Source organism: Solea senegalensis, linkage group LG2 (genome assembly GCF_019176455.1).
Source record: "Solea senegalensis isolate Sse05_10M linkage group LG2, IFAPA_SoseM_1, whole genome shotgun sequence".
In the NCBI taxonomy this organism is placed as follows: Eukaryota; Metazoa; Chordata; class Actinopteri; order Pleuronectiformes; family Soleidae; genus Solea; species Solea senegalensis.
Window position 1 is genome coordinate 14,971,958 of NC_058022.1, and position 15,069 is coordinate 14,987,026.

Consider the following 15,069-nt stretch of genomic DNA (forward strand, 5'->3'; position numbering starts at 1 on the left):
TCAAAAAAGTACTTAACCATTAAACTGTGAAACTAAATAAAATGAAGCTGAATAGTCATATTCATTCTTCAAAGCGGAGTGAATTCCATGAGAATTAAAATGAATTCCGAGACTAAAACTTAACAGGCATACACAAAAATGCACCAACATGGCATTGCTAATTTCGCTAACGTTTTTTTTTTCTTCTTCTCTCAGACATTTTTAAATATTCTTAGATGTCATTGCATGCAGAATTCTTGAGGCACTTGTAAATGTCAAATAATTAAGACTGACAGTTCACACACCATTCAACTTAAACTTCATATCTTCATAAGAACTTTAGTTTGAATATGAGCACTAGTACTTTCATTCACCTTCACGTTAACTATATCGGCTGTGGAGGCTCTTTGCTGTATCTTCAAGCTTAACCAGGGGTCGGTTTCACAAAGAGGCGATCAGAAACTTTAAACCAATTAGTGACACCGGCTATCTTTGTCAGACTATCAGACTTTGTCAGACTTTGTCAGACTTATTCGTTTACACTACAACCAAAGAGATGAACTAAAAATGACCAAAAAATGTGAAGGAAAACCAGAGAAGGTCATTTAAGGAATGCCGGGTAAACACAGATTATGATTCCTTCCACATTACGGGAGGCCACATCATCTCGGGGCTCAACCTCATACAGTTAACAAGTGCAACATACTGATATAGATGACTACAAGAAAATGATTTAAGTTCTAAGTTTGAGCGAAGCCACAGTCAATGAGTGTCTTTGTGAAACCTGCCCCAAAAGTGAAATATTTTGATTTTTTTTAACAAAGAACAAAAAGAACTGCTTACATTTTTGTTGCGCCTATAGCAACAAAAATGACATACAGTATATGCAATGCAAAGGCACACCAGGGGGTGGAGCACTGGTCCTGTTTTCCGGGGAGAACAGGATGAATAACAGGAGTCGTTTCTCAGAACTTCAATGAGCCTACTGTGAAATTACATTTGTACAAGTTTGAAGTTAAAATAAGTGCTTTTTCCATGAGTAACTTTTAAAAGAATTAAATCTGGTACTACATAAACAATCATTAACGTTAATAAGTAGGTTAAATGAGACATTCAAGAAAGAAATGATTTGTTGCTCAATATCATTATATGATGATAAGTATAGGACCACATTACACCTGACATTAACATGTTGTGTCTACACACTGAAGGGTGATCTAATATTCGATGTGTGACACGCATCTCTTCCACTACGGGTGTAACTTACATGTCAATGAAATACATGTTGGTCTTTTGTTTTTTTTCCTCATCTGGTTTCCGCTTATATTAGTCCAGAAAAAGTAGATTTTTTTTTATTTACGGAGGTTCCAATGAGAGAATCTTAAACACAGAGAATTCACCTCTGCTCACGTCAGAACTGGTTTGGGAAATAGAAAGCAGGATGTTTTGCAAATTACACAGGATGTATGTTAATTCGGGTGCAAGGGCATGTCCACACATTTAGCTAACAGAGTATAATCCTAGTAATCGTCTTGTGTAATTTATTACCGTAGATAAAAGTAATGTGCGCAGGTTTTTCCATCAGTGATATTATCAGCATGCAGCTTGTTGTATATGGTGTGTGGTGTATTTACAGGTTGGCTGTTTGGAACCTTTAACAGCAGCAACATGGCACTGACTCCTGTTTGTGGTGGTTACTTGAGGATGATCTGTTTCAGAGGCAAAAGAGAGTCACTTAGTAGTTTCAGACAACAAACCTATATCTGAGTCATATGCGACAACAATTAGAACATTTTCATCGATACGTTCCGTCAAAATGGATATAAAAATGATTAGATGAAATGATTACATTAAATCAAAACACTTTGAACTTGTAAAATTGGTCTTAACATTCAACTTAAATTTCAATCAAGACTGATTCATGGCTGTGCTATTTCTCCAAAATTCTCCAAATTTCTCCAATTTCTCCAAAACCACTTCATTATTCTTTTTAAAACGTATTTCTGTAGCTGTAATTCTCACTGGTACGCCTCACTGGGTAGACTTTACATCAATCAGGTTTTTTTAAGTTCTTATTGCAAAACACATACAGAACAAACATTTGAATTAAGGATAGAGAGTTTTAAATAAAATAAAATAAATAATTTGACACATTTCTCAACAAACTTCTCCATCACATGCTTCAGTCTGAGCAGGAGAGACTACCAAAACATAAAATATAAATAATGCAAATTGCAAAACTCGTAGTCACTTTGTCACAAATGTGAAACATTTCTCATTATGAAGTTTGAATTCCATAAACAAAACTCTGATCCTCAGTTTTAGTTTCATAACCAGGATGACTAGACTCTGACTATTGTGTTGTAAGAATCTGCTCCTCACTTAAAATGCATATTGAGGAATGGAAGAGACACTGATACCCAACAAAGCGGAAAAAAAACATGCAGTAAAGAAGATATGCATAGTTCTACTGGAGGTCTACAGATAAATGAAGCTTTATGAGAGGCAATGCAAGCAGGGCAACACTATGGTGATGAAGCAACTCCCCTGATTTAAAGATGAAGCACTTATTGAAAGCTCAAGGACTTGTGACAGAAGGCTTTAAAAAGGAGCAAACCTGATTGGCTGTTGCTGTTGCTGCGTAGGGGACACTTGTGGCGGGAGTAGTTGCTGCAGAGACAGTAGCAGGCGTAGCACTGTACATCATGGGGACTTTTTCAGGAAGGGAACCATGAAAGCAATGAAAAGGGAGGTGGAGCATTATGGTAACCATAGCAATGTTCTTCACTCTCTCTTGCCAAGCAAATATAAATGAAATTAGCAGCGAGCCATCATTGGGTTAGACCAGCAGATGGCAAACTATCAAACAGAAAAAGCCAGACAGCAGGGGAGAACACAAAAGGAGGGCTGATAAGAGATAAAATTAGGAAATCTGTCCATAATTTCACATCCCAAAGGAGAACATCAACAGCAATGCCACCAAAGACGATCAAAGTGATTTTGCAGGATATTTAAGGAGCTTTAAAAGAATTTAAGACTTAAAAAAAAGAAAAAAAAAGCATTTAAATGGATCTCAGGGATGCTGATCAAATTTCCTAATCCTTGATCATGGAAAATCAAATTGCTTTAATTTCTATATCAAGCTTTCATTATTAAGATTAATTTGTACTGACGTTAAAAGGAAATACGTGAAATAATTACAGATAAAAAGCCATATTTTCCTGAACTGTGGATCCTGATTCAGTGTAACAACAAACATATCTTACACAAACACAGTAATTATGAACTGGAGTTCCCCATTAACTGTGAGTTAAGTACACATATATATACTTATATAAAACAAGGAAGGCACCTACCAACGCCATTGGCTGGAGTCATGCAAAAGACAGACCCTGTGTGGATATTAAATAGAAAGAGAGAGGGCAAGTGTGATCAACACATTAGAATGAAAAAAGGCTGTGTTAACCTGCATTGACACATCATTTTTAGTGAATTACATTTAACACTTAACCTATCAGTTTAGCATCCTTATAATGTTACTGATATAACAAAATTGTATTTAGCCCTGGTTTTGTGAGCTTCCACAATAAGGACTGATCACTCTAATATTTTAAAACCAGTCCAACTGCATTAAAAACAAGTTTGATGAGATTAATCAACAGGAAACAGCAAAAATCAGGTCGGTATGTTTTTAGCCTGAGGAAGAGCCTGATTTTATGAACTTTTTATGAGCTTACAGTACTGAATATATTTAAGTTCATGATAGAGGACTTGGAATGGCACTTAATATGCCAACAACTAGATGCAAGTTATAATGGAAAATGCCTAATTATAACACGCTGACAGGGTCGCCTAATGCAGTGGAGGCAGATACACCAGTCAATAAACTGATTCCACACTAGTGAAAATGACAGTTGTCCAATTAAATGACGTAGTCGAGCTACAACATTAGTGAAGCTCTGATCTATTAAGACTTTTGAATTAGCGCTGCACGGACAAGTTGATAAGACGAGTGGTGTAAGTGTGCTTTGAAAAGTGCTTGTTTAATTATGAATGCATCACATGCACAAAGATTACCGGTAGGATAAAATGCTGTGGTGGGCTGCTGCAGCTGCGCATTAGCCAAAGCCTGTTGGTAGTGCAAAAAGCTGGGACTGAGGAGGGAGCTGGCCCAGCTGCTCTTCTCAAGTGCTTGTCTCTTTGGTAGGGATTGCATGATGCTGTGGGGAAAGGCCTGAAACGTGACAAAAGAAGACATAAAACACTGAAACTTCCCACCTTTAGGTTCTTTCTTAATCCTTTCTGTTCAGCTATGGTTTAAACACCCTTAATTATTAAGCATTCACAACTACATGGTTACACAATAAAGGTGCCTGTTATCACATGATGGAAAAACAATAAAGCACAGTCATACAGATATGAATGGAACAATGTATTCTCCAAGAGTTAACAAATATCTGTCAACCTAAGCACTTAAAAATACTGATGTTGACTATCTACACAGACTAGATGAGACTTGAAGAGGCCACATTGACAAAAATTAAAAGTTTTACAGAACATTTAACAGCTACATGCAAAGCAAAAGGTGAAAATACCAGGTCTACAGTTGCCTCGAGGGGTCGCTTCATTGCTTTGGCAGTCGACTGAGTCTTTTAATAGCAGGCAGCGAGCACATGATGGCAGTGGGCCAATGGGATTCAAGCGTATTAACATACAGGTAACAGCAAGCAGAGGTGCATCATGGGGGAACAGCATTGTGGATAGGTGAGAGGGGGGGAAAACAAAACAAAAGAATCTGAATGTAGTAAACCACATAAAACACAATATGCATGCACAGTAAACAAAACAATTGATTCCTGAATTAGTAGTTTGGCAGAACCAATGACATGGTACAATTCTATACATGTATACACTTGTACAACTTATTATTATGTTATTACCTGATCAGAATGTTATCCATAGTCTACTGTTACAGTGATACAATCAGTACACCTACATACCCATATGTTTGTAATACTTTTACGTTTTGATTTTACAACATTTTTTAGTTTCATGAGAGTAAGCCAAAAAAGCATTATTGTATCAACTGTTATAAATTGTTATAAAACCAAAATGTAAAAGCTTCATTTAAGTGGAATGAATGATGTCTATTCTATGTACTACACATGAATAAAAAAGGTTTCTGTTATGTTTTATGGTGTATATTAGAGTTACATGTTTAACACATGCAACCCAAACTTAACCTAAGTAAGCACAAGAGAATACATAATGCAGCTGGGCTATGGAAGGCAAAGACGCACAAAAAAAATAAGCTACATGGCTTCAGAATAATAGTTTTTCTTAAAACAGTACACACTGCACATTTATAATTTGTGTCAAGAGAGAGATCCCTAAAATACTATGCATATAAGGAAAGTACTGTAAGTTAGTGCTGCAACTGACACTGAACACAGATATTTCAGGTTTAAAGTAATAAGCCATTATGAAGTGGAAAATGTGACAAAAAGTTGAACAACACTCCCTTAACTGCTGTATGGGTCATGTTGTATGTTTTAGTTTGACCATTTTCCAGTTGGCTGGTTTAAAGTCCCACTGAAAACTCTTGAAATGTAAATTTCAAGTATTAGTAAAGCATCCAGGTTTATGACTAAAACTTTGGTGAATTATACACTGAAATGTATTGGAATTTAGACTGTACGTGTCTTCAGTATTTAAGTAATTCAGTAATAAGAGTCTACACTGCAAACAGCAGCTGCTCATGGAAGATAATTAAAAATGACTTGCCGCAAGAAATCATTACTTTGCATATAATTTGCAGTTGGAAGTGAAATCGTATGATATAATAATAACCCATCCATTCATCTTCTACCATTTAATCCTCAACATATGTGACTAATTGTTCAGGAGTATGCAAGTACATAACTATAATTTGACTCAAGATATAATAATGTGCATTACTATTTTTCTGTTTCTTAGTTAAACAGTACATTTGAAATGACATGGATTACAATAATAAGAAGAATTTAGCATTAAAAATATTTAAAGTAAAGACCTTCTACATACTGGTGTATTAACCATTACAAAAACCTAAAAGAAATCATTTTGATAATTACCAATAATGATAATTTAGGGCAGCTGTGGCTTTGGGTGGTGGTCAAATAAATGTTGTGCACTACATATAATAGTAGTATATGACTATTAACATATTTGAAGTACAATAACACCTACACTGCATTAACTGTGTTTTATGATATATTAGTGGTATGAAATGTCTGCTAAGAAAAAAAGATCAATGTATTTCTTGGAAAATAAGAGCACTTTTAAGGAGACAGAGGGATAAGATTGTATCTTACCATGGCTGAGGCCTGGGCAGCGACAGCTGTCTGACTGGCTTGCTGTTGGCCGGACTTGATTTTGGCCTGTAAGTGTGCAGGTGGGTGAAAATACTTGCACTTCTCCCTGGAGCAGCGGCTCTTGATATAGTCCATACAAACAGTGACAGTGTTATCAGTGGTGTCAATCATTGGACTGTCACTGGGGTGAGCGAAGCGGCAATCTGTCTCCCCCCTTGCACAGTTCCCACGCTGAAACTCACGACAAACCTTGGAGAAGCAATTATAAATACGAAAGAAATAGAGGAAGTCAATGCCAAGCTGGAAGCATTGATAACTTTGTTAAATCACTCTTTGTGGTGCTTGACTACCTCTAGTTTGTCTGTGCGCTGCATCTTCTGTGAAGGAGAAGAAGCCGAGGAAGAGGAGGAATTGTGGATTGTGACAGGAGAACTCCCAGGAACAAGAACTGAGGTGTTGGGGAGGATTTCTGAGGGAACAAGACCCATCCCGTGGCTCAGTGGTGTCATGTACGAACCATAACCAAGACCGGTATTTGTGCCAAGGCCCTGCAGTACAGAAAAAGTGTTGTGTATTATAAGATGGACGAGCAACATCACATACAACAAGGAACTAAAGGGTAGACTCATTATAAGAACCTCACCATAGGCTGCAGACTGGGTCCAGGGATTACAAGCTGCATCTGTTGGGCGAGCACAGCGGCTGCAGTCTTCTGCTGGATTAGATTGTTGCGTCCATTTATCTCCAGCTGGGTTTTTAAATGCGAAGGTGGGTGAAGATACTTGCAGTTTTCTCTTGAGCACCGACCCTGGACACAGAGGGAAAAAAAACACATTAAGAAGACACAGGATCGAATGCTTTTAATCCTTGTTGTGAAATGAAGGATATCTGTTAGACACTGGTTATTAACACAAACAAAAGGTAATAGAAATGTCACACATTCATCAGATTTTAAGTCTATTAGTTTGTCTTTATCAAAGTCTTATTTTATACTGTTCAAATGTTTCGGGATGAGAGTAGAATTTATATTAGTGAAAGGCTGTTCCAGCACCATGATCACCACAAAGAGCTTCGAGGCACATTTTATCCTGCAGTATTATTCATCATGGTCTTTTTTTCTGCTCTCCACTCCCACTCACACTTCTCACACCCATCTACAGTGTCAGTGGAGTCATCAGCGAGCTGAACTGCATGATTTGATAGCTAGTAATGGCTACCATCCAACCGTTCTGCACATCACTGACTGACTGCTGCTAGTAGAAAATCTCCTTGAAACAAGCACAAAATTTTGTTTATGTAAGTTCTACCCCAAGCTCTGTGCAATTGGATGGAACGCATATGTGAGTTGCCATAACCAGGTCTCTCCTATATCTATCTTCTACAGGGTTATATAAAAACAGGGTGCTGCAGAATCATATTTTACAAATGCAGTACACTGAGCTGTGAAGACAGTGATGAGTGAGATGAGGACCAGTCCATTATTGATTCACAGTGCTCTCTTTTGATATTATGAGAGAGGTTAATGACTGGCTTCTTAATCCATCCCTGAGCTCACCAGCTGTGGGACTTCAGTGTTGGTTAGCTTCATATTCCAAACTGATTAATAAGTTTGCACTGTACTTTCTCCATTTGCCTACAAATATCAACTTTGCCACTCCAGGATATGTATGGGCCTAATGAGCTTCTGCCATCCTAGATATTCAAATTCCTCAATCAAGCATCTAATTGAATCTCATTTCTTTCTGAGAGTGTATTGATTATTTTTTAATGAAAATGAATGTAGGTTTGTAAAAACATTTTCGGATGTATATACACTGACAAAGGCATTGTGGACCACAAGTATGACTGCAGAGATAATCTAAAACATTGGGACCTGTTGCCTACTGAACACTGTGGCAGTATTTAACTTATCCCTGTTTTAGCACTAGTTGAATGGGAGATGATGTATCTCATTTAAACAAATGTCAATGCCTGATACTGCTTACGTCTTCTGCTGTTTTGAAGAAAACGGTTTGATGAAGTGGTGCGCAGGTTTATTTACTCACAATCTGAAAGGAATCTTCTACCATAAAACACTTGTAAGAGAAAATGGAACAAAAGCATGACCACTCAAGGGTGGAGCTGATGTTAAGGGTCAGCATTCATCATTTCCTGACCTCCACTTTTTGTGAGAAGTCATGAGATACTAGTTACCAAACCAAACCATGTGCACATTCTTTTGAATAATAGAGTTAACAGTAAAATTGGGAGCAAATAAATGGAGGGACTAGAACAGCCAAGTAAAAGGAAAATACCATGTTGATGTTTAAGATGCATATTTTGGCTTGCAAGATCAATTTGTCTTTTCATAAACAAGGGTGTGGGATGACTTAGTACATGCAGTCAGGATATTCAATAACTCCTTGGACAAAAGCCTATTCAAAAAGAAGAGCATTACTGTGATAAATCTTGCTGAGCTCCTTTTTGAAAATTTAGACTAGTTTCAAACCAAATTCTAATTTAAATAGTGTGTTCTCACAATAATTTAAAACAAAAGTAAAATATTCATTCACTTGGTTCCAATGGAAAACAATAAATAAACAATGTAATATGCACCAATATTAAGGTAGCCCTATAACGTATTTATTGTGATTAGTTTGGGTAAACTTGTCAAAATTTCACAGTTCTAGTCATTTTGAGAACTAGTTAGAAGTTAGAAGTATTTTTTATATATCTATATATATTGGTCAGATTTCTTCAGAGAGAATCAGCTAGTCTAACATCAGATAAAAAGAAATAGTATTAATGTGATATAAAAACTCATTACTTGTTTTTGATGATCCATTTAACAATGCTCAAGATGAAAAATTAATATTATGTAAAGTAAAGGAATAAGTCCGCTACTTTGTGTTAATCCTTTTAGGCCCTAACACCATAGCACAGACAGGTTGAGTTGTAATTGCCTACAGTGAGGAAATAAGACAATGACTCATGGCAACAAAGCTATATTCTGCTGTGATAGTGAATGTGGATTAAATCAAACCCAACTTCATACTGGACAACTGAGCAAACTGGCTACAGTCTGACTACTGTCATTATGGGGCAGATGATCTACTATGACATAGCATCCCCTGGAAGGAACATTTCACCTAACAGAGTTGCTCTTCCATACCATAGTCCATACAACAGGCAGTCAGATCCAAATATAACCAACTTTCCCAAGAGCAATTAGAGCAGTTGCAATTTCAATGACTTTTCAAGAGAGATAAAAAAAACATCAACATCAGGCATTAATTGACTTTTGTAATATTCTTAAACCATTCACTACATGTTACATATATCACACATTTACCCATTCATTCACAAAAATGTACATCCCATGCACACACAAACTCACATCAGTGGCAAAGCCATTAGGAGCAATTTGAGGTTCAGTATACTGCCCAACATGGAAAATTGCGCTTTTCGTTTTCCTATCCGTTAATACATGGGCAACATTTTCTTACATTCAGTAAAGGATCATTAAGCTGTCAAACATAATAGTGTGAGCAATATTTCTTACCTTCAGTGAGTCAAAGCAGGCAATAACTCTACCATTTTCAACTTGGCAGCTCTTTGGTGGATGAGCAAATTTACATTCCTCATCCCTGCGTGAACAGTTTCCCCGCTGAAACTGTCGACAGACCTCCAGAGTTAGCCATTTAGTGTCTCTCACCGAAGAAATGTTCAACGCCATATCCGATAGTTTTAGTAGTATATTAAAAATTTAGAGGCAGTCTTATTGTCATGTGCTTCATGCACTCAAAGTTCAGTTTAGGCTGACTGTAGTCCTCAACTAAGACAACCTGGTGAGTCCTCCATCAGCAGGAGCAGAATGATCTAACGGCTTAAAAATCACCCATCAATGAACTATATGTTCAAGTCAGTAAAATACTGCCTATATATATCAGTCCAGTGATAGAAATTTAATGCAGGCTTCTCCCTTTAGTGATTTCCAGTCATTATTCTTCATCCTAAGTCCTTCTTGATAATATAGCACTATTTTAACATTCTTTTCGGTGCTAAAATAGTGCAAAGACGTGGTGAAGTGCTTGCAGCTGAGGTATCCTACGCTGGGGCTCGAGTCTGGCCTTTAAGACAAGACAGACGCAGACCAATGTACAACTTCAGCTCGGTGACATCTTCTCAAAGACATTCAATTCAATTGGTGATCTGAAAGAAAAAGACATGTGTATTAAAAACATTGTATTCAAAAACACTACACAATTGGGAAACATAAGTATGCATTTGACATATCTCCATTTTTGAACACATAGCATATCATGTAATATATTAAGAATGAATCATTCTTCTCTACAGCCATCAGTCCTTTTATATTTAATGACAGGAAGGAAATAGTTCCATTGTATGTTATAATGTCAAACTCTCAAGAGACAAGGAAACATTTACAGAGATGACCCTACATTAGGTTTGATTTTTTTTTTAATCTACAAGGCAAAACTTCCAAAGCCAACAATCTGCCTCTCTATGATTTAAACCACAAATGATAAACATTATTTGACATTTTTTTTACTGACAACACATTTAAGACCACAGTAGGTCTGTACATTTCTCTCTTAAAGTCAAACACATAAATAAATCTTTAAGACAAAATTCACTTTCCCACAGCTCAAATCCATTGCTTTATAAGAGTTGGGCTATGCTACTTTTTAAAGTGTAGATAAGTATTTACTAAGTCATAACATAATTCATTATATGACCCTTCACTGTATAAATATGTGCATTCCTTTTATCAACCACAATCTATTTTCAGATACACTTCAACTTTCCATTTGATAAACAGGATGATATGAACACTCTGCTAAATAGCTGTAGTCAGCTACATACCAGTTCAGAAGAAATTTAAAGCTTAACAAAGCTTAGATAAACACACACAGAGCAAGGAGTTAAACACATGACAGGACAGACACTGTCCTGAGCGGTAAAACAAACAGGAAGTTGCTGAGCAGGCAGAAAATATAGTTAAGCCATGAGCAGAATAAACGTATGTGAGGTGGAAAAGTGTCTTCAATGAGAGCATTTAACCAGGCCTACAAATGTATACAAATGTGAAAGGCACAGACTTAGAATAACCTCTGCTGTTGTTAACCCGGATCTTCCACTCTAACAGAGTACTGCGCGCTATCCCACAGCATACTGCAGCAAATTCCTTTAGGCACAAGGAAAGAGAGCAAGAAAACCTACCTTCCACACAAAGAACATCTGTCCCAAACCAGGAAACTATAATAAGCCTACAACATGTTAGAGGCTAATATGTGGAACGCCTTTTACCCCCTTATTGACCAGAAGACGCAGTAACTAAAGATTTTCTTTTCAGAACAGTGAAAACAGATAGACCCAACTGTGGCTGAAACATTTCCAGCCACCCCCTTCCTGCCTGAGTGCCGGCCTCCTGGAAGACCCGCCCAGTCAGAAATTGGCCAATAGAAAAACAGAAGCTGATGATGTGAAAGATGGCTGCACTGCTTGGAGAAATACACTGCTTGCAGTTGACATTTCATCAATGATTACAATTTGATACTATAATAGAAAAAATAATGATATCCTACGATGTGCACTTTCTATATTCAGCACAGATGACAGCTTTCTGTTGCAGATTTTTATTGATGTTGCTAAGTAGTTATTAATCACATACATAATATAGGTACTATAGGTGAATACAGGTGAAAAACATTTCCTAGCGTCTACATGACAGAAGGGGATTATGTTTCTCAACTAAATTTTCTAAAAAATGTGTTACTTGGGGTTGTCACTTTTAGCGGCGATTTTTTCCTTTTATTCCTTCCTTCACTATAGTTCTTACACAGCTGCAATAATTACTGACATTAACATTTTTCAAAACTTATTTTATCCATCAGTAAACACAAGTGCAGCTGTAAGCAAATGGCAGAAGATTAAACAGCAACTGCCTTCATTTAGTCATGACATGGCACCCTATTCTCAAATATGAGGATATGCTTTTTTTCATTCATTCAATTATTAGAAACATTTTAAGTACTTAGTAGCTAAGTCAAGTCAACAATGCTGACAGTTTTCATATATTCCCATCCTGCCCAGTTAAAACCACCTGCTGGAAGAACATCCACTAAGCTTAGAAGAGGTATTAGGAACTACTATCTCCTTTATATTCGACGTCTTTACATTATCCCACAAAAAGTCACCCCCCGACGACAACATTCTAATTACAATCCCGCTGGCTGCATACAAAAATGAAGCAAGTGTGGCTATGGTCTCAGACTCCCCTCATTTGAGGACTAGGCAAATATTGCTCTTCAAATTTTGCAAATGAAGTTGACAGTTTGACTCAGCTTTCACCAAGATAAATTTGACAGTGTATGGCTGAGGTGGACTGAGTTGGTACAGCTCCTAGGACGAGATTAAACATAAAATAGATTATGCTGGAGGTCAACTGATGTGGGTTTTTCACTGGTTGTTCCGGCTCTTTAGAAATCAGGGGAGCTGATGACGATATATATTTTTTGGACTGATATATTTGGCCATTTTTATTTGGCCAGACTTATGGTCCATCTCTCTCCCATCTGCATTTTGTGTCTGCACTGCAATGCAGATATATACTTATAAATATATTGTATAAACTAAACAAATTAAAAAAGATTTGTCAAGTCAACTTCGTAATGAAATACTAATGCTTTAATGCAAAATCGATTCTAAACGATTAATCAGTCTACCTCTATTTGTTTTTTGTTATGATGTACTGTACTGTAGTACTAATTGTTATAAAGGGCATGATATAAATCATTTGTATTTGTCCTCTGACAAACCTCTGGCTGCAAATACTAAATGAAATAAAAGACACAATACTGAGAAAAATATGTTCTGACTACTTTGACATTAGATATGGGTCCTTGACTATTTTCACAGCATGGTATTGGTTCCTCGACTTGAGGAAAGATGCGACTACAGTTCCTGCACCACTGCTCATTAACTGATAGCATATATAGCATCATTTTATCTCTATAGTTGGTTACTTAGAAGGGCCGCTTTCTGTTTTCTCCTCACTGGCTACTTCTGCTAGCTGTCACGCGAGGTTGTCATGAGCTAACACGACACACTACATTAGCCTCAACATTTATTAGCTTATGTTAGCTCACTGTTAGCCGGTGAGTGTGCACCTGCTTACCTCATCATCCCAGAGGATAGGGCTAACACGCACCAGCCAGGGCAGACGACACGGCAGCACCACCGAACTAACGAAAACACGGCTTGGCTCCCGGAAGGTCTATCCAGCAAACATATTCGTATCTGTTCTCAGAACTGAAGCTTGTGTGTACCGTCAACGTGGTCGATGTCGTTTTTCCCCTAGTTTACAGCACTGCACAGATTTAAGCAACAAGCTTCTGACAGCTTACTGTACGAGCGTCAATATAATGAAATGAGGGGTGTTTCCTGGTTTGCACAGTGTCTTTTTAAAATGTCAGCGATTTGACTTACGATAATGGTGATTTGCATTCATGAGAAATGGTTTAAGGTATCCGATGCAATTTATTGATTCGAACACTGAAGTTGCTGTAAATAAAATGTATACCATTTAATTCTTGAACACCCCCAACGTACAGCCACAAAGTGGTACGATCCACACGAATGCCAGTAGGCTAAAAGGGCAAGGGTTTGCTTGTTACCAAGGGAACTGCAATAAAACCAGTACAAGTGATATTATTTTGGCATTACCTTAGTGACAACACGCTATCTCGCACAAATCCGAACATCAGATTAAAAAATAAATAAAAATAAATAAATAACAGATGTGTGAGGTTAAAATTCTCATCAGTTGTTTACATTATTGATAATGAAAAGCCATGGTGGCCCAAATAACTTCATATAATATGTAATAAATGATGACAATGGAAGAGTGATACTTACTTATATAATGTATATAATGGTGGCTGATAGAACAATGGCCTATAGTCTCCTGGCTGCTCAAGGTCAAACAGAATGATGCTAAAGATCATAGAGTGGGAGGAGAGGGATAGGGGAAGAAAGGGTGAGATTTAGCAATGATGTCAACTAAATAATAAGAAAATAACATACAGCACCTCAGCAATAGCTTTGTGTTAGACATTAACATATTGTATTTCAATAAGGTGGCCTCTGATGTACAGTAGGTATGTCTCATTAGTCAAACATAAGGAGAGCATGAATAGACAGCATATCAGAGCAGAAAAAAAATAAGCAGATTATTATTTCATACTGTGGCACTTCAATGCAAACATACTGCAGTTATTTCTGTATGCAGAGGGTGGTGTAAGCTGCACCTCTATCTCACTGTTCACCAGTGAAATGTGAAACCTTTGCATAAAGATGTGAATACTTTGCTTACATATACAGTAAGTTGATAAGTTAACAAGTCATTTTAGTAATTATTAAATAGTGTGATCTTTCGCTTCAGCATAAGGCAAATATGCATATGCAGTACATGCATATTTCTCAATGAAAGAAACTGTCTGTCTGTCTGTCTGTTAATTGCATAACAACAACGGTTGGCTTGACAGGTTTCAAACTTGGCAGGTAACTTACTGAGGGCAGTGCGTGCAGTGGATTTTTTGGCAGAAATATGACAGATATATCGCTAAACGAGCCCTGACTCACATGGAGACAGACACTGGCCTGATCTGCATGCAGGTTACCACAGCAACCATGGAAATAAATGACAGACATGCACCAGTGACGACTTTGTGAC

The 15,069-nt window shown here is 37.2% G+C and overlaps 1 protein-coding gene across 5 annotated transcripts; it reads right to left on the bottom strand.

Annotated features, from left to right (window-relative positions):
* Positions 1-198: 198 nt before the first annotated feature.
* Positions 199-13,766, bottom strand: LOC122761321 (muscleblind-like protein 2a). Of its 5 annotated transcripts, XM_044016534.1 has the most exons (10): positions 13,513-13,766; positions 9,874-10,523; positions 6,976-7,140; positions 6,683-6,880; positions 6,333-6,581; positions 4,575-4,628; positions 4,057-4,213; positions 3,336-3,371; positions 2,597-2,691; positions 199-1,688 (listed from the first exon to the last, which is right to left on the bottom strand). In XM_044016534.1, exons 2-10 carry the CDS (start codon positions 10,045-10,047, stop codon positions 1,674-1,676), a joined length of 1,143 nt encoding a protein of 380 aa, XP_043872469.1. In that variant the 5' UTR covers positions 10,048-10,523; positions 13,513-13,766; the 3' UTR covers positions 199-1,673. The 5 variants fall into 5 exon arrangements, with proteins under 5 accessions (XP_043872469.1, XP_043872486.1, XP_043872451.1 ...); XM_044016551.1 differs by lacking the exon at positions 4,575-4,628 and having other exon boundaries at positions 13,513-13,765; XM_044016516.1 differs by lacking the exon at positions 2,597-2,691 and having other exon boundaries at positions 13,513-13,765.
* Positions 13,767-15,069: the final 1,303 nt, after the last annotated feature.